The sequence below is a fragment of the Cyphomyrmex costatus genome, unplaced genomic scaffold (assembly GCF_001594065.2).
Source record: "Cyphomyrmex costatus isolate MS0001 unplaced genomic scaffold, Ccosl1.0 scaffold14, whole genome shotgun sequence".
Taxonomy (NCBI): domain Eukaryota; kingdom Metazoa; phylum Arthropoda; class Insecta; order Hymenoptera; family Formicidae; genus Cyphomyrmex; species Cyphomyrmex costatus.
In genome coordinates this window covers 2,712,989-2,738,654 of record NW_017275390.1, presented here as the reverse complement: position 1 = coordinate 2,738,654, position 25,666 = coordinate 2,712,989, and the positions used below count along the sequence as shown (strand labels likewise).

The 25,666-nt window shown below is 33.3% G+C and overlaps 1 protein-coding gene across 3 annotated transcripts in view; it reads right to left on the bottom strand.

Moving 5' to 3' along the window:
* LOC108782978 (protein FAM151B) overlaps nucleotides 1-23,975 on the bottom strand; it is a 28,369-nt gene extending 4,394 nt beyond the window's left edge. The window contains exons 1-2 of one of the 3 annotated variants that reach the window (XM_018551383.1): nucleotides 23,942-23,975; nucleotides 1,970-2,107 (exon numbers count right to left, since the gene is read on the bottom strand). In XM_018551383.1, coding sequence (XP_018406885.1) covers nucleotides 1,970-2,107; nucleotides 23,942-23,969 — 166 coding nt within the window. In that variant the 5' untranslated portion in view covers nucleotides 23,970-23,975. Of the gene's footprint in view, nucleotides 1-1,969; nucleotides 2,108-2,182; nucleotides 2,277-14,621; nucleotides 14,899-23,941 lie in introns of those variants that run through there. The other 2 variants (XM_018551382.1, XM_018551384.1) reach the window with 2 other exon arrangements.
* Between the last annotated feature and the right edge of the window lie 1,691 nt (nucleotides 23,976-25,666).

Sequence of the window (25,666 nt, the reverse complement as noted above, 5' to 3'; positions counted from 1 at the left end):
CGATTGAAAGGGACACATATTATGACGAGCGAAAAATTTTTCTCAAGGTCATAGTTTTTGAGATTTCCAGGTCATTGCGATTTTTTTTAAATGGAATAACATATTTTTATTAATGTAGTAATGCAATTCATAAAAAAACAAATTCACCCATATAAGATATGTTGTCCTTCAGATGACCTTGGACATAAAAAATTACATTTATATAGGAAAAAGGAAAGTTAACATACTTAAGTGTTTTCAATGAAGATATTTATTTACTTTATTTTAAAAGATGTTCAAAATGATTGCCATTAACTTCCATACATTTTTGAATGCGATAAATAAATGATTGTTTCGCACTTTCAATAATTTCGATTATAAAAGTGCGAAATGACTGAACGAGTTTATCAAATGTACGTGTGGATAGACAATGACGATCAAGATATTTTTCCGGATGCAATTGTGTAGCTCGCACTGAGTTTCGGCCTGGTTCTCCATAAATTAAAATCATTTCTCTTTTCTCTTCTTGAGTATATACATCTTTTTGTTGATATTGCAGAAATGCGTATGATGCAGAAATAACTATTTTAATGCGATGTCAAGACTAAATGTCCTTAAGTATTTCCGTATTCATGTTCCTACGTGTAAATATTTGTAAACATATTGTGAATGGGCACAACTTCGCGCGAGAATGAAAACCTTTGTTTTGATGGCAGTAACTAACAACATACATATCAATTGTCGACAAATGGTTTCAGCAATCATTTCGAACATCTTCTAAAATAAAGTAAATAAATATCTTCATTGAAAACACTTAAGTATATTAACTTTTTTTTTCCTATATAAATATGATTTTTTATATCCAAGGTTATCTGAAGGACAACATATCTTATATGGTTGAATTTGTTTTTTTATGAACTGCATTACTACATTAATGAAAATATATTATTCTATTTAAAAAAATCGCGATGACCTCGAAATCTCAAAAACTATGACTTTGAGAAAAAATTTTCGCTCATCATAATATGTGTCTCTTTCAACCGAATAACATTTCCTGTAGTATTTTCCCGTATCATCAAAAACAACGGAGATATTTTAGATGGTCGAATTAGAGGAAACACCTATATACTATATATATATCTTACTGCCCGTTGGTGATTATTTAGAAAGTTTTATATATATATATATATATCTTGTACCATTTTATTATCTTTTCATTAATGTACTCGTATTATAGATAACGTTAATGTTAATATTAACTCTCGCGGGTGGTTGTGTCTTGAAAGTAAATTTCGTTGAAATAATGTCTACGAAATTATCTCTTGAATGTCGACCTTTGTGTACATCGTTTTGCATTTAATATGAGATTGCAACGTTGCCTTATTCGAAATCTCTTAAGTTACAGATTTCGTTGACAGAGCGGAAAATTGAATAAAAAGTGATAAAAAATAACGCCCGCGGGTAGGTCCATTTAATTATTAACGATACATGTTCATTCAAAACATGCAACGAACCGTATTTAAATATCTAATTGGAATTTGATGAGAAATTAACTTGATTTAAAGTTAGCACTTTAATGATAATAACGTCTATTAGCATTCTGTTTCAAACTAAATTTTTTAAATCTTCTTTTATTTAGAGAGACTTTAAGAAACGTTTTACTAAAGCCACGTCGAATATCTTTAAGAGAGAAGTTAGCTTAATTTTAAAGCTAGTACTATTATAATGACGTATGTCTGTTAGTATTTTATCTCAAATTAACTTTTCTATCCTCTTTTATCTATGATTCGAGGAATGTTTTAGTAAAGCCACGTGCGTAGAACATCTTCAAGATGATACCGATGTTTCCGGTAAAGCCGATGGTATTTGAACACGCGATAGTAACCAGAGCAGCGCCGTTTGCCTTTTTATTTTTCGAGTACAGAAACGAAGGACGAAGGAAAGCCCAGGTCGCGTGCTTCGTGGATTGCAGTGTCGAGCGACTACTTACTTGATGCGAGTGCTTTGTCCAATTCCATCAGGCTGTTGACAGCGTGCGCCCAGATGATTTTTGTGAGATTGTTTTGGACATTGGGAAAGAACTCGCTTGGATAGCATGGACGCGAACAGTTGTTGCACATAGCAGTCTCTGAAACATATGAGAAACTCCTTTATTATTATTATCAGAGTCGCGTTTCGTATTCATGCGATAGACGGACTTGACCTTCCCCATCGATGTTCTCGAAACCGCCCCGACCTATAACCTCGATATTCGATTCGATGTGGATAGCTCCATAATTGAGAACTCGAGAATTCCTCGCGCGGCACGGCGACCGAGAACCTCCATTTGCTCCACCTATTATGCCATTCGATCGATAATCACGTTCATTTGTCACGTTCGTTCCGAGAGGCTCCCAACCGTCATCCAGCTAACAGTATTTTGCGAAACCGCCGTGATCAGTGAGAACGAACGACTGCACGGAGATATCATCTCGCTGAGAGCAGCTGAGAGATATATTAGGTCTGTTTGCGTTGCTTGCACATTTTGCACCTAGCATTTTCGCTTTTTCTGTCTTCAACGCCCAAATATACAAGGTGTTCGGGAAAAATCGTAGCAACGCTTAAATGTAGATTTCTAAGATTATTGTGAGATGAAAATTCTAATACCAAAATGTCGCGATTATGATAGTTTTTTTATTATATAGCATTTAATGACTACAGCATTTAAAGTTATAGCAAATCATACCGCTTAAAGTTCCCGCATTCATCAAGTATGGTAAACGTAAAATGCCAATCAACCTAAATACGCGAAATTCAGCCAATAAAGCTACAAATTCTAACCGAAATTTGTATTCTATTGACTGAATTTTAAGATTTTAGAGTTAAGACCGAGGCATAAACCAAGTATTAAATGCTTATAATTCAAAAACTATTAAGAAGCTCGATATTTTATTAGGTATTAGGATTTAGGTATTAGGATTTTCGTCTCACACTAGTCTCAGGAATCTATCTTTAAGCGTTGTTATGGTCTTTACCGACACTCTGTATATTTATTACATATTAAATGTAACAATTTTTCCAACAACGCAAAGGTCTATTGCTTCTTTCGACGACGCTTATTTCTTTCGTCTTTTTTTTTTGTACTCTGCTTTAATTTGCTTGATAGCATGGATATGAATAGAAGCAAATTATGTACATATGAAGCCATGACCATATTAGTCAGAATGAATTAATAACGGAATTGCGTTGCAATTTATGTCGTTGCTCGTTTCTGAAGAATTCCACGTTTTTTTTCTCCTTGTGGATTAGATCATTTCCGGTATATCTCAGAGGCCATGTGGCAAGCAAACTTTGCGCACGCCGAGTGACCCCTCCGAGCAGATTGCAAGAGCTTGGTCTTTTTTTACATCTTTTTTTTTACAAACGATCAACAATCATCGACTTGCGTTATTGTGAGAAGAAATTCGCTTTTAAAAACAATTATGTTTTTATTTTTTAATTTTGCGAGAATTTTCATAGAAAAATAAGAGAAGTTTCATAATAAAATCACAAATATTAAACCATTATCTTTCGTAAGTATAAATTAAAAGTTTCTTTCCATTATCGTCAAGAAAGAGAACTATAACAAAAGTTCTGTGGACATGTTATTCTCGACCATGCGAGAGCGTCATTTAAAGTCTAGTGCCAATATCGACTGTAATAAGAAAGTTTCAGCGGCTAATCAGCTTACAATTGGAAGGCACTGTTTGCTCTTTGTCTACTATCAGCTTGTAACTAGAGCGCAAAAACTTCACGACGAACTTTTTTCAGCTTTTTCCTACATAGCCCGCAGGTTGATGTGATTAAATTACTAGGTATGCTCGTTAAGTTGCTCGGAATTTATTTTTTACAGACTTCTGTAAAAAAAATAGAGTCCTACGAAAAATCGATAATCATGCAGCCGCGCCAACGATTCTAGCTGATTCGTTTCCGGTCCAGCGATCACGGGGTGAATCTAGACTCATGCTGAGCAATAGAGACATGCTGAGCTGACCTCTTTTTAGGCATTAATAACAGCATTTTGTTCGTACATTTTCTCGTTGCATTTTGTTTTTATTGTTTTAATAATTCGTCACTATTTGATCACATTAATATTCATGTACTACGAGTGTATATACCTATATTCTCCCTTTTTCTCTCTTTCTTTTTTCTAATCTATCTATATCTATCTATAAAAAAATTTTAATCTTTTAATAAAATTTACATTGCGATAAACAACAAGGATTTCGAAAACGATGTAGTACATACAAGAACATCGTCATTTATAAATGTTTGTGTTATTTATAGGAGAGCTGTAGTGAGAATGCGTTACATAACAATAACGAACCTAATTTACTTATGGAAGAACTGTTGTAAGTGAATTGCATTTACCGAGCAATGACACCGCAATAAAGTTAGCGGCCACTCCCGGGTTAATGTAATGACATTTCTCTACGGAGAGTTAATGCATCTATGTGTTTTAGACATACGATACTAAGGGAATGACTCAGCAAATAGTATTTGAATTCATCACGCAATGGTTCATTTTTATCTTTACCATCTATAGTTTCATTTAGAGTAAATTTTCGAATATTATCTTATTTGGATTTCTGAATCGCTCAAGAAAAATATTACTGTTTACAGTATCCATATACTTAGTCCTTGCCAAAAATCTGAACCTTCCACTATACATTCCGGCAGACATATCGCCGCTACAATGTCTTCGACCGTTTCCGGCCCGGCAATCTCACATAGAGACCATACTGTGTTGAAACCGGTCTGACTATGGGGGAAAATCTCAAGAGCGGGCCTTCGTTTTTGTTACGAGCGGTCGAGGTTCGCTCATGCGGCCGAACGCTATGAAATCGAGGCAATTGAACTGACTTTGATCGAGCTTACACTGACATAAATTTCTGATTGAAAACGGAAAGCATTAGAAGATTCTAATCATATCAATCGGAATTCTGGTTATCTTAACTAGAGTTATAATAAGTCTAACCAGAAAATTCTGATTTGTCTATTTTCCACTAGAATTTCAATTAATGTAACCAGATTGTGTGTTTTTTTGGAACAAATTATATTCTGTCTGACAATTGGTTGTTCGTTCAAGGTGCAACGTTTTGTAACAATAGGACATGTCATTGCACTGCGTTTTCCGGGAATTTCATCACATGCAAAGGTTTCTTCATATTAAAAAGAATATACACTAGAGTACGTGATAAGATGAACATTTGTTTCGAAACACAATGTGATATAACACTTGTATCAGATATTGTAAATATCAGATATTATATTTCAATATCATTATACAAATATATTTCGATACAACAAAGATTCCATTTTTAACATATTATTCTTCTATCTCTACTGATTTTTAAGAATTTACATTTTTATGGTATATTAAATTATTGCAAAATATAGAATATTCTCTTATAGGATTACGTTTTCTGTTCTGTACTTGTTTATTAATTAATTTACTAAAAGTGTTTTTGTCAGACGTTTACATTTTTACAAAGTACATACTTTTGACAGTCTCGCATGCTCACTTTCTCTTATACATTCAATTTTTTACAAATTTGATTACACATTTTTCCGCTCGGCCAATCATATCGGATTCTTATTCATCATACTATGTATAATTTCATAATTTGCGTAAGATACAAGTAAGAGAACATTAAATCTAACTTTAATTCAAAATTAACATTAAGTTAAATCTATATACTAAATCACTTGAATCTACGGTTTATTTTATAATTTTTTATAAAGTGCATAATCTGTAACTTGTCTTTTAGCTTTATCGACACATGTCGGACGTAAAACTATCAAGCTGTCAGATCAAATTGCTTTTCTCAAATAACTAATCATGATGTACGATGCGTGCACTTTGAATACGCTCAAACTTTATGTATTTTAGAATATCTACATCACAACAAATATACTCGATATATCTTTAATGATCCGGAAGTGTCCAATTTTTTAAATGTTACCATATATAATACCATAACATACAAATTGCAACAAAATAATTGCATTTTTCATATTTATTTATAATGTAATATGGCATTACAATAAAATTTTTACAAGTGGAAATACCCATATTATATTTATGAAATAAAATTAATTTAGTTTAAATTGAAAATAAAAATTCTGATTTAATTTTTAGACTAAATTCTTTGAAGCGACAAATAATATTTGAGGACAGTACCAAAAGTAATAAGTAATAATCTTTTTATAAATTAGAATTTTTGGAATTGAAAAACCAAAGTACATTATTTTCATCATTCAATATATATATTATTTTAATGTTCAGTCTTTTGTATACTTTTCTACATAATCTTTATTTCTTCGTACATTTCTTTACTATTTTGGAACTTTAAATATTTCCTTGCGGTAGATTTCCGTCTATTCGAAGACGGTAGATTGTCATCTTTATCTATAGCATTTCACGAAACCAAAAAGATAGTAATCAGAGAATACCATCAGGCAGTAGGACGGAAAGGAAGAATTTCTTGATTTTTCCGAGGTGAAATGGCCGGAGGAAGGTTGAGCATTGTGGCTGTAAGGTGATCTTTCCTTTAGGAGAACATTGGCGAGAACGTGCTTTGTGAAACAGTGTGTCACTGACTTCAGACAACTGCAATGAAGTTTTATCGCCAGGAAATCTTCAAATTGCTGAATGTGGAAAAAAGTACATATAGAAATAAGAATTATGTAAAAAATTAATTAAAAAATTGTAGATTAAGATAACATACTTAGTTTTTTAACACTAAAGGATTCTAATTTATAAAAAAATGATTGCTTATTACTTTTAGAATGATCCTCGTATTTGTTTATGTGATGAGGATATTTATGCGTAGAGAAATTAGAAAGAAAAGGAAAAACGATATTGCAAAAAATATTTATTCTTGTATCGTTATTTATTCCTATATGTATCTCTCTTGTTGGAAAACTATGTTCTAAAAAATAGCTGTGTCTATATAATTTTCATTGTATTGTTATTAATACTATGTATTTTAAACCCATACCATGATGGTGTTAATATAAACAGAAATTTAAAATCCATGCATACTATTGGGTGTACAACCGTTTTTACAGGTATAAATTTATACTTGTAAAAACGGCGGGAGCAAAGTTGTACACCCAATATTTTAATACCAACATAACAAAAATTATATAGATACCACATGGATGTTAAATCTACACTGATATTTTTTTAAGTATAGAAAATGAAATGATTATAAAATATGTTTCCTTCCTGTTCCGTGTGAAATTTTGTTTAAGCGACTTTTGATATTTCTAAATGTAGCGTCGCGGGTCTTATCGTATTCGCCTCATTGAAGGATGTCAAACGTCATGAACGCTATATCGGTCGTCCTTCAGCTGCGCAACATTTCGAGCGGCGCTTTATCGCGGTATGTATTTTCTTAGCTTGTACACTGATGCGACGTATCATAAGGATACGACAAGGATGCAATGGGAATATCGAGTTGGATTTCCAGCCCCTCGAACGAGCTCCGTCGACGTGGCCGCCTTTCGTGATATAAAAAAATCCGATGCCCCGCGGAGGCTGATAAAAGCCATCTTTCACGCGTCACTACGCCTTTGTAAAATTTGCAAATAACCGCGACTACTGCCGATCTTTCTTCCGTTTAGAACACGCTTTCGATGGCTCGAATCGTTTCGCCAACGAGGCGGGTCCCGAGAGCGGGTTTCGCCTTACAATTATAGTCAGCCGGCTGACAAAGCGTGACTTATGACCGCGTTTTACTACGGAACTTAAGTCTCGATTAAGGTGAGAATCGATCGGTTGAGAAGCAATTTGGAACTTTGAACGAAGTTTGATATCTCGAATTTGCGTAACAGAATTTCGTGTCAGCTAGTTTAGTTCTATATAGGGATTCAGATTAAGTCGCGAATTTTTTTAAAACTTTCATGAGAATTAAAAACTTTTTTGATGTATTCAGTATTTTTCGAATCTTTGTGCGGAAAATAGAAAAAAATTACTGTATTTAAATTCGTAATTTTTAATAATTGTTCACGCAAAGGCAACAATTTATGGCGATATTCGATTACCTTTTAAGATGAATAAAGTTTTAGGTTGATGATCATTATGAACTGTAATGATTTCTGTAATGATTGTGAGATAAATGTACTTGTACTAACAAGAAGTACAAACAAGACAAATTCCGATTATATGATTCAAAATTCTGATTATCGTAATTAAATGTCTGGTTATCTCGATTAAAATGATAATAGATTTAATTATAAGTGTCTAATTGTTCCTATCTAGTTGAATCTACAAGAATTCTAATTAATGCAACAAGACTTTTTTGCCTGAAAATTTATATGTATCATAAGACTGCACAAATGTAATATTGAGTTGATGATAAACAAATAACACGTACGATAAAAAACCGATACGCCACTTGTCACACTTCGAGCTGTTCAAACTTACGAGTAAACTGGCAAGTATATATTTTTAGAAAAGTGTGATATATCGCGCATCCTTCTCTAACGCCCATTTCTATTAATGTAGATTTAACTTATTGTTTATCTTTTTCTAGTTCTCAAAATAAGAAAGAGATAAAGATGAATTAATCGAGATGAAAATTAATTTACATTAATAGAAATGAATGTGTAATTTGATTATTCTAACATTTAGCGAATTCTGTCGCATAAGATTCTGGTAGAGCCAGAAACAGCTTTGATATCAGCAGATGTCGATAATTCGCATGCTGCAACGAGCTTAAGTGTAATGGACCATTGTACAGATTTACGCGACAAAATGTATTCAATATACTGTTGCAGAGTAACACGAATACCAATTTAACTTGCAAATGTATCGATTGATTTTCGGTGTACGTATACTGTGATATGTGTTCACATGCTTATATCATATTTTAATATTAATTCAATGCAAAATCAAGATAAAAGATATTTGTAAAGATCGACTAAAATGAAACAAAAAACTCTTGTTGTCGATTCTAAGCGTAAAAGTTTGATAAGGTTTTGGAATTTGATTTCAGACAAGTGTAGGTTATTGATATCATTTGATACTAAATCTCACTTTTGTCAAACAAATCGATTAGTTATGAAGGATATGGTTCTTGACTAATTCAAACGTTATACACACGTAATATTAAAGTCAGGTGATTCTTTTTTTATTGCAACTCTAGATGAAAATCGAGTAAATAATATGGATAGTTTAACATTATTTATTTTGTATACGAAAAATAGGAAAAAAGTACGATTATATTGAATAAATATTTTTATTTCATTGTTTTATACTTTTATAGCATACACCATTTAAATTTGCTTGCATAAAAGGAGCATTTAAAAAAATTTTATATTTCTCTCTAAAAAAATCTTTTATTTATTCAACGGGTTAATAGGCCTATACAGATTCTCACGCAAGGACGATTTTGCTTCGATTTCAATCGTTCAATACGCTCGAGCGTAAATTCATATAATCAATTCACCAGCGTTGTTGTACTCTTGTTGCTAAAGTCAACGACCGTATTTATAAAGCCGGAGAAAATTTCCAATCTATATTTCAGTCGAATTCACGTCGCTCGAACACGCTCGTCAGATACAGAGAGAAGTGCAAGTGTATCATTTACACTACAACTACAGTATACAGCCAAACGATGAGTGCTCTGCTCTGCTTATCATGGACAAACATGTTTTTATCAGAGCGTTTTTTCCATTTCATGTAGACTGTATTATTTCGAGCAAGTTCCATGCAGGTAATACTAAATGACGACATCGCGATGTACCTCAGCTCCTTTGCTTCAGATAAGAACAAAATTCTATCTTCGTGTAGATATCTCTGCATACAAAATTTATTTCCTTTATTGAAATGGTAAATAACGTGAATCATAATGCATAAATTATAACGTAGTCACGTGGTACTAAAAATAATATTCTGTCTTGTTTCGGATAAGTATTCCTTTTGGGTTTAGTTTGTAAAGAATTCTGGCGTTTAAAGCATCACACTTCGCAAAATTGCTTTGTAACACGCTGTGTAAAAATAACATCACGATCCAAAGCCGGGACTTGTTGTCTTTTTTCATCGTTTAGCGACTTGATATAATTATTTACGACGAGTCATTGTATTGTACTTCCTCTATTCAGTTTGTATAATCGATGACCAAAGCAATTTTGCTTTCCATCACCGTTAGTAAATGTGTTTTGTTGTTACTGCGAAATGTAATATACGAACATTTAATGTTATTATTTCTACGTAGATATATATACTGCGTGAATATGTCGTGATGTATTGCGACATGTAATAAATCAATATTGTTTGTAAATTATTATTTGTATAATTTATTATAATAATACATACTGTAACGAGATTTCTGCACGAAACGAGCATTTTTTGACATCATTTGAAATCACAAAATCATGTATAATACAATCGTAAATTATAAATTTTAAATATATGCAAGATCATTAATATAAACAACAAAATTATTGTAAGTGCTGTCTAGTTGGTCATTCTTACATCATTCATTTTTGACAAGAAACATATCACGAAAGTTTTAATCTTTTCTACATTATTAAATTCATAATGTCAAATTATATCCGATTTCAGTTACTTTTAATAATTATTTCCATATTATTTCCAAGTCGCCATTGCTCCTAATCTGTATATCGTTCATTTAATGGATTAAAATAATGGAATTAAACAATTTAATTTAAGAAAATATATTGAAGATTTAAATTTTATTTATTATATTTCCTATAAGGACATAGTTAATGTGGACATTGTTTACTTTGAAACTAACTACAGAAATAAACTGATTTACGTTTTTACACCAATAGAAGTACAAAATTAACAAACTATTATCAACTCAAGGAGAATCGAGTTACCATTGCACTCCTTTGATATTTAATACTGAAATAAAAATATATCAAGATGAAACTCGTCACTGGGCAGAAACTTTTTGCAATTTTGAAATTTACTGTAACTACCCACAGTAAGTGATCAAGAAATATTGGTTAGGAAAAACCGGTCAACAATTAGCTCGAAACTAGCCAGGTCAAAACTAGTCAGTAGACGATAAATATAATACGCTAATTGTTTGCGAGTGTCACGTGGTCGTTTTTATCTTTATCGGTAGTGTCCTCGAAAAAAGTATACATATTCTTCGGTCTTAAAGAAAAACATCCTATTTTTATACGATGACTTATGTTTTTCATTATTAGATTGCTTCGAAATTTTGCGCGATCGAAATTTTGATTAGAAAAAATTACACCAGCCTTGTTATTTTTATATCTTCCGTCCTGTGTACGCTTACCACGTAAACCGCGAGCGTGCAGGACAAGCAAAGGTGTGCTAAAAACAGTTTATTTTCGTACTATTTTTGCACGGTATGTAAGTTACATGCCACCATCGCCATGGTCACGGCGTTAATCTATTTTTGCGGACGCTTTATAAGCAACAGCCGTGTTAGCGTAGCTATCGGATCGTATGCTTTGAGAGTACCAATTGCCCTTCCTTCTAGCGACAGGTATTGACACAACGAGAAAATGTATTTGAAAAATATTTGTTCTCACTTGAATAGCAAACGATCACGTAATTGTTTCGTTGATGGATCAGTCGATTTACACTGTTCGCATATCAGAAATGAGAGACAAGTATTTTCTCGGCAAAAGAAAAACGAAGAAATTGAAAAAAAAATATATGTAACAGATCTTATGACCTACTTACGTACACAGAGACAGAAGCAGGAAGAAACGGACGGAAGGAAACGACGCGCGTCGGTCGTTCACGGTAAATATTGCTTCTATGTGTCTGTGTCTCTGGGATTAATTGTGCCTCCCTTGCGCAATTGAGCGATGGCTAAAATTAAGGACTAATTTAATGTAAGACGCTAAAAGCCTGATCGAGCATGCGGGTATATACGTCGACCGATGTGCGTCACCGTGAGATTATTATTAGCGATCGATTGAGGAACGGATCGAGATAAAGAGGATATATTATATGTCATCGTTCTACTTCCTCTAAATCCTGTGAAATTATTCTCAGTTTGGAGGAATTAACATGGCAAAGATTAAATTCATCTCTCGGGAAATCCTGTTGCGATGTAGCAGCAGAGGTGTGTGAGCGAAAGATTTACGAGGATCATACACTATAAAGAAATGTATATTAAATTTTAATAAATTTTATTTGAATATAAGTGCTAACTGAACATTTACTTACAGTCATATAATTACTGCAAGTAAATAAATATTCACTCACTAAAAAAAATTATTAAACGAAATTAATATTTTTGTTTCAAACGAATGTATCTTTTTTACTTACAAGTTAGTAAATATTTGAATAGTTAGTCTTTTTCACTATCTAAACAAATGATCCACTAAAATTAAAAATATCTTTTTTAATGTGTCGAAAATAATGAGCAACAATTTGTTATAAATTAGAATCTTTTTATTATTAAAAAACCAGTATTGTTTTAATCTACAATCTCTTATTTATTTTTCTAAATAATTCCTATCTCTTTTTACACATTTTTTTTCTCATTGTTCTAAAATTTCGAATATTCCCTTGGGGTGTAACTCCATTCCATTGTCCGAAGACAGTGGCGCACTATTTTATGGATTGCCTTCGTCCTTTCGTAATGTTGGCCAACCTTCTCTCGGAGGAAAGATCGTCCTACAACACTGACCCTCCTTCGTTCATTGACCTTAGACAAAATTGAGAAAATGGGGTGGGAAATTCTTCCTCACTCCTCCCCTCTCTACAATCTCTCTCCCTCACCCTCCGATTACCTTCCTCGGTTTTGTGAAGGACGTAAGGCCAACATTACGACGCGTCCACAAAACAGTGCGTCACTGTCTGCGGGCAGTTAATGGAAGGAAATTTTCTACAACGCGCGCGCAAAATGTTCAAACTTTCAGAATGGCGGGAAACATATGTTTGCCAAAAAAATGGGGATTAAAATATTAAATTGATTGAAATCAAAATGCGGATTAAAATGATTTACTTGGTTTTTCTATAACGTAAAATATTTTAATTTGTAAAAAGTTGTTACTCATTACTTTCAATTTGATTCTCGTAATTGATTACAAATGGCGTTAACTGAAGCTGCTGTGACCACTCCCCTTTCTCAGACCTCGTTATCGTACTTCGTAAACTCTCGCCCCGCTCTTCTCTAATTGAGACATTGTATGTCGCAAACTACTGATTAAAACTGCAAAACTTTTTATTCTGCGTGAAGAAATGGTTTTCCATCGAAATTATTCATTCGCTCGTCCCGACGTCGAGCATGCCAGGACATTTGAGTCGACGTGAATTATAAAAAGCTTCGGTCGTAAAGTCCACGATCCGTTGAGTGATTCGCTCGTCCAGGTTTACGACGATTCATGTAGATTTCATTGTCTCGTCGCGCGAGAATTTTTTGAACTTTATCTGATTTCCACTTGTAAACTCGAACAGAGCAGTGATGCTCAACCTGTGAATTTTTTACTGCTCGCCAGCCTCATGATGTAAAATATTTTTTGCAAAAATGAACATTACGTAGCCTGCAAGATTTCATTTATTTCTGAAAATGACTTGGAAAATATGGCCCTCTGAAAAAATGGCTCTCTCTGAAGATGTCTCTTTAAGGAGGAAAAAGGTTGCGCATCACTGGAACAGAGAATTCCAAACGCAGGACTACGTCACTAAGTCTCGGCTTTGAAAACTCCACCCAACTTCCCCCGAACGTAAACTTTACTTTACTCACACGACTTAACACTCGGAGGAGCTCTTTCTTCTGATGGACAGGCGAGGAGAAGCAGCGCGACAAAAAAAGAAAATCGATACGTCTATTAGAGGAGCGTTTGGTTTTTCGATGCACGAGGCGAGCGAGGCCACGTTTTACGACGTCGCGGTCGAGAAAGATACTCCAGATTCTCGATTTCACGATCTGCTAAGTGTCAGGCTTGTAACAGTCGTACAGGATGCGGCTTTAAAATAGGATCGATACGCACAACGTTCGGTTTTGCGGAACTCCGTTTCGAACTGCTTGCCAACGACCAAGACCATTCTCGCATGGTGATTTATGTTCTCGTGTCTGAACGTAACGGCTGTTATGTTCTAACATAAGCGAACTGTCAACAAACTAGGTTTGCGCCACGTATATTGTCGCTCGAGAGAGACCAAGTCTAATATTCTACGACCAACATTCATCTAAATGATATTTCTTATTATCGGAATAAAACAGTGGTTCTATTCAGAATAATAAGCGAAGCTCTGGTTTTAATATAATATATTATCGCGAATATCTTTCGATTTTTTCTTAATAAGCGTAAAATAACACGAATCTAAATTATTCGCTATTAATTGTTCCCCCCCCCCAAAAAACGACCTTTGTCTCACAATAAAAATCTGTCATTTATTTTTGGAGCACGATGAAGCATAACTTTCACCGGGTTTACCCTCTTCCCTTACAGAAATCTAATATTGGCCACTTTATTACCGAAAGACAGTAATTAATTACTTATTCGGAGTAATAAACAACGAAGCTTTTAATACTGAAAATAAATAATTAATTACTGTCTTTCGGTACTGTGGCCAGTATTAGATTCGTTTAAAGATCTCGTTCGACTGATATCCCAGTTCTAAACGTATAATAAAACGGCTGCGTTCAACTTACGGATCACTGCCAGCAGTACAAGCGTCAGGATCATGGTATTCGCCATGGTTCTCGCCCTCGAAATTTCGATGGGGTGGCTAACAAAGGAAGGGACGGGCAGACGCGAGAGAGAAGTGGTGGTTTCAGTTGGAGAGAGAAGACACACAGCCCGGAACGACGCGGCTTTCCACGACTCACGACCCGGTCAACTCGGCAGCCTCGAAACGACTGACTTGACTGTCTCCACAGGAGCGGAGCGGAGCGGCCGACACCGATCGTCGAAATCCAGGCGCGCGTAATGGCATGGCACGTACAGACGGTCGGTCATATTTCGCGGCGCCGCAACGCCGCGCCGCGCCGCGCCGCGCCGGTACACACGTGCTTTTGCCGCCGCGTCTCCGTGGCGGAGGGGAGAGGGCGGCTTTTCTCGAATCGCAAAACGCGAATGGGGCGGGGGAAAGAGCGAGGAACGCAGAGGACGGAAGGGTGACGATGACGCATGGATAGTCGATTCGAGATGCAAGGGTTACGTACGAAGGATCCGTTCTCATTGCGGCAGCCGAGCTCTCTTATCGCAGCCTCGGTGCCGCGCGGGATTTCCGCGTGGGACGTACGTCGTATACTTGCGCAATTGGAACGTGCTATTGCGGAAATATCGAGCCTGTAGACAAGATAGACCGCTTGTCACACGTATGCTGTGAACGGAATGTCCGCATCCCCGAGGGTTGAAAACGCTCTGTCTATGTGTAACAGAAGAAAAAAGGATCCGGTTTTTTTTTTTTCGGACACCCTTTCGCTGTCCGTTGAACTGAAGATTCTCGACAGCGTTTGAACACCGTTTAGACAATTTTTGATTGGTCCGTTTGGTCCGCCATTTTCAGAACGGCGTTTAAAATAGAATGAGATAGATACGTGAGTTAGAATGAGATGTATGGATATCTATCTCATTCTACCTTAAGCATTTCGTCCACCATATTCAAGATATTTCAAGATTCTTAAACGATGCCCAATCTTTTACCTGAGGACCTCTACGGTGGACTGTACTATGTTTGAACGTAACGATTTTTTTCTATGCTGTATAAACGAGATAGAAAATCACGCGACTAACATTAACATAAATATGTGTGCATGATTGTGTATCGTATTTTGTAATAGGAAGGAAAGTAAAAATTAAAAAATCACCCGATAGTTGCAATCTATGAAGTCTTTCTTGTTATTGTATATGTATGTATAATCACGTATAGAGCATATCCTGAAATATTTTTTAATATAAGATAATATGATGTAATTTAAAGTAAATGATTATGTATCTATTTCATTCACAATGATTAAATAATTTAAATAATTGTGTTACATATTCTGATTGTTGCTGATGTTGTAAGGCTGTTATATTCTCAAGCGACAAGCTTCGTAAATGAAATTTGTGCAGGGGACTTTGAAAACATGAGAAATTGATCAAACAATAAAAGCTTTAATCAATTGCATTGTGATAAGTATGACATTTTATTAATGACACATTCAATTAAGCGATGCATTAAAGGCGTCACCCTTACGCGACTTAATCGATTGAAACGGTTTTGATGGGATTTCTGAAAGGACCAACAGTTTGCGCGTCATAAGCACAATGAAACGTTTGCGTTGTTATCACATGTTGTTTTACGCCGTATAGCTCGCTGTGGCTACGCCTAACATGTGTTCGGGTACAGAATCCCCGAACAATCCATAAATGAAATGGAGGGTCGTTCTTGTGGCTCTCTGCGCTGCGTGGTGGGGTGAAACATCTGCCGAGGGTTCACAGCCGAAGGATATAAGGGCGTTTCAACATCAATCTGGTAAAACTTTCAAAATTCACTGAAATTTTTGGATCCCTTAGCGAATGTTTATTAAAAGTTTATAAAAAGTTTACTTAAATATTGTGTAGATATTTTATTTGAGTTTTAGAATTTAGAACATTTATTGAATGTTTATGATAGTTATACCAGTAATTATGAAATCGATTTGATGCAATAAATCAAAAATTAAAAATAAATGAATTCATCTCATATTTTATGTCGCAAATGAATACAACATAAAATATGAGACAAATAATATGTATTATGACTTAGAATATAAAATAAAATCAAAAAACAAAGAGCATATAGCTACAGCGCTAGTTATAATGAGCGAATGTCCTTTATTCAAAATATACATTAAATTTGTCTAGACGTTTCGGTCTATTATCAGTAAAAATTATTACAAATAAAAATATTACAAAGTCATATTATAATTAACGCAAGAGTATAATTGCGCAATCTGTTGTCCTCGCATTTTTTATAATTTTGACTCTTACATTTACATTAGATTTTATAAGTTTCATGAATGTCTTGATTAGAAGACACGTATTAGTACTAAAATATATTCTTAAAAATTTTAGAAAGCTGTATAGTTAAGCATTTTAATGCTCGCTTTAATGCTTTAATTTTTATTGATAATGGTCTAAAATAGATCGAAACGTCTAGACAAATTTAACGTATATTTTGGATAAAGGACATTCGCTCATTATAACTAGTGCTGTGGCTGTATGCTTTTTGTTTTGATTTTATGAAATAAATTAATTTAAAAAATTTGTACTTAATAACGATTTATACATATTAATTAGATTCTAGGGAAAAGGTCGTAATTAGATTAATTTTAAAAGTTCCATTTAGTGTCAAACTGATTGTGCAGCAGCTTAATATATATGATAAGTTTATTATTAGAAATAAAAATGTTAGAAATTTCCATGTTTTCAAAAATAGATACCTATGGCCATTTAAAATGTGTCGACGTAAGTGAGATAAAAAATCAGTATATTTCTATAAATGTTTCATGTGCTAACTATATATGGTATATGTGAAATGCCAGTTGTTAGACTAGTTGAGACAATGTTATTATAATATCTATTTTGTTCTTTACTTCTTTGCCCTTGAGACTTAATTTCAAATTCTAAAAATGTAATAACGGTAAATATTATATTTAGGTATGTCTCATTTTGGTTTAATAAATAAACTTAACTCAGTTTATATCAGGAGACGCGGTAGTGTCTCCGGCCATGTTCAAAAACTGAAAGACACTACATTTTTCTTTTACAAGTAACTTCTTTTACTAAACATACAAACGTAGGACAAAAAAGAGTAATTGAAAAGAATATTCAATGTTTTCTTTCACATGTACTGTTAGATAGCAAAAAAAAAAAAACAACTTTCATACGTATCAGAATACAAATTAATCCATTTTTATGGTTAGTTTCGAAGTAAACAAGACTATCAATATTTTAATGGCCGATGACGTCACATTGGCGTCATTTTAGTATCTATCGTATACTACCTGGCCTTCATAGTATTAACACATGAACTTACAAGAGAACGAGCTGTATTGTAAAAGTGATGTAAAGGAATCAACATTAGTCGAAAGACCACGTTTAAAATAGGTATTTTAGATAGTCTAATCTTGAGATCCTATAGATTCTGTACTCGACTTGGGCTGGAACATGTTTGGCCACTTTAACTTATTGTTAAACATCAAAATATCGCGGAAACAATATATTTTTGAAAAAAAATATTTTATACAATATAAAAGTAGTGTTTGAAAAGATAAGTATTATCAGATAAATAACTTATATTTTGGGTCCAAAGTTTACTTTAGGCACCATAGGGTGCCTAAACTTTGTAACTTTTATTTGAAAGGTTTTTTAAAAGTGCATTGTTTCGAGGTATTTTAATGTCTAAATTAAAATGATCAAGCATGTTCCAACTTAACTCGGATATAGAATTTTATAAGATTCATTTATAATAGGAATACTTATTTTAAACATGATTTTTTAGCCGATAACGTTAGATTTTTTTATATCACTTTTGCAATGTAGCTCCTTTCCTTATTAATAAACAATGAACTTTAATATATTTTCTTGAGTTAAATAGTTAAACTCTATTGTTTTAATTAAATTAATAATATACTGAATAGAGAAACAATGGCGATCGATAGAAATTATTATAAATAATTCAGATTTGACATTATTTAACAGCACGGATCGTAGTATGAATAACTCACTTTTCCAGAAAATCGAAACGTATTTAACAATACAAAAATATAACTAGGGCGTAGAGCCAAATTAATTTAACGAATTATTTTAATTCATATATTAATACATCTTCAGACGTTTTGACTCCGATCGGGTCATTTTCAATGATACAATAATTTTTCTTAAAATTAAATTAACCCTTAGTTCCGACCGTCCTTTTCGGCACCTTTAATTCCGACTCCAGGGTCGTTCGCGTCCGAGCGTTATTTGGGACAATAAAAACGCTTCAAAAAATCTGAAAAAATTCAAGTAACTTCCTTCAACCTTCAAGTTGAAGCCCCAATAGTAATATTTTGAAAAAAAAAAAGTTTTAATATTTTTTTTTATGCGCGCTCCCTACCCGTTTTCAAAAACTACAGCACTTTGAAAATTCGGCAGGGTCGTAAACGACCCTGGAGTCGGAACTAAGGGTTAACATTATACAATCTTCATATTGTTAAAAATCATAGATTCCGTGTATAAAATTTGAACATTGGTATTTGTATGTGTTTTTATCTTTGATCCTGATAAAAAGTATAAAAATTAACATTGTTAAAAAATTCAACTACTAAATGTCTTATTAACCTCTTGTCACAAAATATTAAAATCTAATACAAATATAAAAGTCATATATACCTCGTCAAAAATAAAATAAAAATTGTGATCAATCCATGTGTAAAAATACTCTGCGTCAATTTATTATAAAATATATTTGGAGTAATAAAATGAGATACTTTGCAGCTGTCAAAATTGAACACGTATCATTGCAAAAGTAAATAGGATAATGTCGTTGGAATAGAAAGTCAAAGGATAAACTAATAAAAATAACAAGGAAAGACAAATTTAAGACGAGGATAGGGAATGTATCATATTGGTGTACATTTCGGGCAATGACTCTGTGTCATTTTGTCTGTTTATATGTGTGTCTGTTTTTGAATATGTACCATTTCAGATATTAATCTTTTTTTATAAGAAGGTTCGATATCTAAAATTGCAACGTTATCCCATTTAAAATTATGATTTAACTTGAATCTATGTTCTGTTATTACAGAAGGGGATTTTGATGCTTTATTAATATCTGAAATATGTTCTTTTAGTCTAGTTTTTAATTGTCTTTTAGTTTGTCCAACATAACTAGCATCACAATTGTCAGGATATCTTATATACTACATTTTGATTGCGTTTATATTCTAAATTATCTTTGCCTCTTTTGATGTAACTTTTTAGTGTGTTCGGAATAGTATATGCTAATTTGCACTGAAACATATTGGCGATAGGTTTGAATTTTTCAGACACATTGTTAACATAAGGAACTGTAAAAAATTTTCGTAACAAAACGTATTTGTTGCGGAAAATATTGGTCAATTTCCTTATCTTACTATCTATGTTATTTACTAAAAAATAGCATGCTTATTTTCTTTATTCTTATCGTTGATGCAATTACTTTAATTATACAAACTAGCATGTTTCGGCGAATATTTAAGGCATTACACATAAACGAGACGTCACTCTGTAAATTGCTCTTGTTGGCAAAGATGATAAAATCATTACGATTCAGCGTAATTCTAAGAAATCAGGTAGATTTGCGAACATCATTTTTTCTAGATATGATTAAACATTGCATTTCTCAGCATCAAATTGCCATTTATAACGTTGATTTTGAATCATCAAGTTGTATCATATGACAAATCATCAAGTTGTATCTTTATGCCACAAAGGTAAATAATATTTTGTAGAAAAATAATACGTCTTAAAAAATAATCTTATCGTCTTGCTATGCTGGTAAGAACAATTTACAGGATGATACTCCAAGTGTTTTATTGAATTCATGATTAATTGCTCCTTGGTGTCCAGCACGCAATTCATGATTGTTTAATTGTATATTAAATGCTCCTATAAATCTTCGCGTGATATTTCATTTCAAAAAAAAAACCTGTAGTAATTATTCAATGATAATGAAAACACAGCGGTGATAATGAACATATAGTTATAATTACTGCGCGCGACAAGATAAAATTAAAACCCTTTAATATACATACACTTTTAATTTAAATAAATTAATTAAATAATCAATTGTGCATTCTACGTATTTATGAATTTTCCAATCTCCACGTTTTATATGTTTAACAATATTACTCATTTAGAATATGTTCGTAATTAATCCAAGACTCAGACATATATTGTTCTCTTAACGAGATATCCGTTCACAAGGAGCACAAACGCAATTATTGTTCGTGTACAAATTGGCATGACGGGTCATGCAGTGTTAATGAGTTAATTTCACAAAACGAACGACACGCCATTTTTGCAGAAGGGCGACTTATTTATTTAACGTTGGAATTGCGGCCCTTTTGTGCCGTTTAGAAATGACGTCTTCTCGTCCCTCAGATATTTCTTCCTCTTATAGATCTCGTTACCACGTAGATAATACTCGCTCGAAGTTCGTGTGAGGGGTATAACAAGCCAGTATGCGTCATTGATTACACTCTTGCTTCATTTGATAGTGCATTCGCAACAGCGCTGTTAATGTATGAATGAAAAAAAGATTGACATTACACGATTCTTCGTTGTTCATGCAATTTTGTTTTTAAAATAGTTGAGGATACGCTGCATTTAATATTCACAATAGTCAGCTTTGATCAGCTTAATGGATCATTATTTTAATTACGAGAAGCATTCAATCTGTGCTTAGAAAGTATTCGACTATCATGTCAAAAAAAAAGAATCAGATATATCCGTTTTGCAGGATTATTTCTTTGTAATAACGTCGTTCTCGACGTCGCTTACTCAACACAACCGCATAAATTCTATTTACTCTAAGAATTGTTAATGTATCTCCCAAATTTTTTTATACCGTTATCTTTTGGCTAAACCGTAATTTAACGCCGTGATAACGTACAATGGTGATACGGGTGTTTCCGCGTTAGACAATAATGAACGCTATCCTCTGTTTTTGTTCGAGACTACGATTCTTTTACTTTGTCGTCCCAAGAAGACGAGCTTGTTGTACATCCACTTTAAAAAGACCGTTCCATGGCGGCAGACGTGACAATTAGACGTTCCAATTTTCGTTCGTATGCTAATCCCAACGCAGATTTCACTCGCCGGTGCGAAAAAACAAAAGGCACACGGCAGAATTCAGAGAAGCCGAGTCTCTCGATAGAGAGACTGCCATACTCTCGAGCCATTCCGTTTCATAATTTTATTAGCGACAGATATGATCAAAAGTGAATCGATCGATGTGGAATTCCCACGGTAGATGAAACATCTCTTGCGAGTTTTTATTTCGATCTCTCTCCGTGGCGGAGCGTTTTAATTCTTTACTAATTAATTAATGGAACGAACGTTATAATACAGCATTACGTCTTCAATTGTGCGAATGATACGTTTTATATTATGTGATGCTGATAACGCGAAGCGATATTACTCGTGAAATAATATTTCAACTCTTCAAACGTGATGTTAATTTCATTGCTTTATCACGCGTGAATGCAAACTGTAAACGATCTCGTCTTATGTGAAATAACATTCGAAAATGCTTTTCGCTTTTCAATAATTTGCGTATTATTCGCCGATCGATCTGCCGGAATTCGTGCGATATCTTGTTCCAGCTTCTATTATAAAATCCCTCGTTTTCCGCGTCTCGTAACTCTCGACTGCGACGTGCTTGTTTGGCGGCTTGTTTGCGTATTCAACATTTAGAGTCAACAATTGCGTATGCATCGCTTTAAATACGTGATTTTAGTTCGTCCGCGTTACGCGCACGTGCGATTCGCGCAGTAGCGGCTTAGCTGCATCACGCGAGAGGGGAAAAAAAGAGAAAAGAAGGGAATACTCTGCATGTCGCAAGTATTACAATCTCCGCATGCCGCGCCGCATTTATGTGTTCTCCACCATCATCGTCTCTCCTTTACTTCGCTTTGTTTCACGCACGTGTGCGCATTTTGTCACGCATCGAGAATTGAATATTGACGAAAGATGTTTCGCTATTGTCTCCCGTCACACGTTTTCATGCGTGGAAAGCAAGTAGGTACGTTTATAATGACTACGTTCAGCAGAGAAAACTAATCAGTGAGCGTTCAGTGATTTTTTAATTGGATTCTTGCCTTTATACGTACATAGTTTTTCGCTGAATCTGAGTGTAGAAACCAATCATATTACAAAATTACTGAGCACAAACTGATCAGCTTTCTCTGCCGAATGCACTCAATGCAAGTCTAAGTATCCGTATTTATTTAGCTCGAGTATCTCATTTTAAGAACGCATCAGATCATCTGTCATCTGTGAATCTACAAAAAGGGTAAGTTAATTGCTATAGAATTCGGCCTCGATCTTTACAAATAATCGCTATATATATATATATATAACTTATAATACGAACGAGTTATTTTAAAAAGGGGACAAAGGCGAGGGAGGTAAATCGATAATTGGTCTTCTGTGAAGGATAAAACTCCCACGTCTCTCACCATCCCCCCCCCTCTCTCTCTCTCTCTCTCTCTCTCTCTCACTAAAGGCTTAAGCGATTTTATATAATTTACTTGTCGAGAGATTATAGATTATGTAATACAAAAAAAATTTGAATTGTTGACTTTTGCTAATAAGATTTGTTCAATGGTATTGGAAGAGTTAAAAAATATAATTATATATCACAATATGTTTTTATATTAAAGAGAACGTAGATCAAAATATACGAATCTTATTAAATAACAAATGTTGGTGAATGAAAAGTTTACATTTAAAATTACACTACAAGTGCTGCTAATTAATTTGTAGACCATTGATAATTTTTTATATTTTGTATTTGTCGGTCATTTAAAACTTAGTCTTGAACAATCTTTGTTTATAAATTTTTATGTATAAGATTTAAGTATAATAATGATATTACTTGAAAACACAATCAAAACACTAGTTGACTAGTAAATAGAGGAAGTATTGGAGGTTATGCCACACATGTAAAAAATTATTTCATGTTTACATTTCATAAACAAACATCGACTCCATTTCGTCGATGTTATTGCGTATGAATAAAATCAGCAACTTTTTTGGCAAGAGTAAACCTCTTGCAAGAGATAAATATGATAATAAATTCGTAGTGATGATATTCGTAATGATCGACAGCAGGCATACGATAATAAATTCTTATCAACGTTACTCGACGTTTCACTTGCAGCAAATCTGCTGCAGCTGTCGACACGTTGACATTTTTCTTTTGTAAATTCTTTTAATCTACAGTAATAAACGGTGATAATTAACAGAATCTTACTTGCACACGAAGCAGTAGCTCCGTCCATAGTTCGATCGGGTTTACGCAACCTATTGTTGAAAGAGTTTAATCGTTTAATGACGTTAGATAGGCCTCGCGTAACGTAATGGTGTGCAAGTAAAGCATGACAAATAAATCTCGTATTTCTTAAAATTTATACGTTTAACATTTTAGATATTAGCTATATTTTTTATTTACGCAAATTTAATTGTTGAAAATAAATATGTTTGGCTTTTATAATTAAAAATGTCCCAAAATTTAACAGAAAAACACTATCATACGTCTATAATGTAGCAAATTACGTTAACAGTTGATGATTGTGACCGACCGTTTTACCTACAATGATGAAACATTTACAAGATCGAGCCACAGTCGCTGTTTATGATGCGAGCGCGGTCATTGTGAAAAATTGAAAATATAAAAAAAGAGATATAAAAAAGTTAACTCTTAAACGCCAAACTATGAAAATAATACATTTGATTACGGCATATCCAAATCAATTTAATTTTTTTTAATCCAAATATGAAATATTAAGCAACATAATAGTATCAAGTAAATGTATGTATCTTTATATTATTAATAAAAAAGTTATAAACAGTGCAAAAGAAATTTAAAAAAAGACATTAGAAAAATGTCATATCGAAAAGGAGTTTAAGAGTTAAGATCATTGCTGATGTTACTTAAAAAAAATACTGATTGTGTGAACATTTTTATTGTGTGAAATGCTACGAATCGTAGGAAATCGACCATATTTAATATTGCGAAAACAATATAGATTTTTTTATTGAAATGTAGAGTATAAAACCGCCCACAAGTGGCACGCAGCGAATGTATTTTAGACATGAAACACATAATATATTGTACTTTTATATTCTGTTAATTGCATCTATCTAAAGTCATGTTAGGATATTGGTAACGTCTGTCACAACTCTCATGTTGGATACATAATGCTTAGTTTAAACATTATTGGCACTCGTAAATGGTTCTTTTTTGTATAAATAACATATAACACCTCGATTATATCACAAATTTCGTCATAAACATATAGCACGAGGCATTGTAGGAAAAATAAAGATAACATATAATTTTGAATCTAAGTTGTTAATAATAACGAGTGAAGAAATCGCTAACAATATATGTATATTCGATGGATTTAACTAATTCTAAAAATAAAACAATTTTATGTTAATTTCATCACATCTACGCTTCGCATGAGGAAGCCATAACATTATCTCAAAATTTCACTACAACGTCTAAATATCTATCTAGACAGAATTCGGATAATAATAATTAATATCAAGGCACATCATCGGCATTCTGATACAAGAATAGCGCATTATATACATTACATCATATTTTTAATAATACAATATATTATACATTACGTATATATTTTGTACATCTATATACCTAAACATTGACGTAATTCGTTGTATAAATTGTGTACATCGTGCACCTATTAATATTTATAGACTTAAATTTAATAGAGATACAGCTCACATTATCTATAATCAAACAAAAGGTAAATTCATAGTGTCATGCATTTGTCACTGTAAAGCTTTTCTTTCACCTTTCTGTTCGTTTGCATTCGATCATAACGTTAATTGTATTTTGGCGCAAATAATAGAGTAACTTATAATTATCTTCGATTTGTGACTAACACAATTTTAGTTTTAACATTGTAATACATTATAGCAGAATAGGTAAAAACAAAATTTACAATTT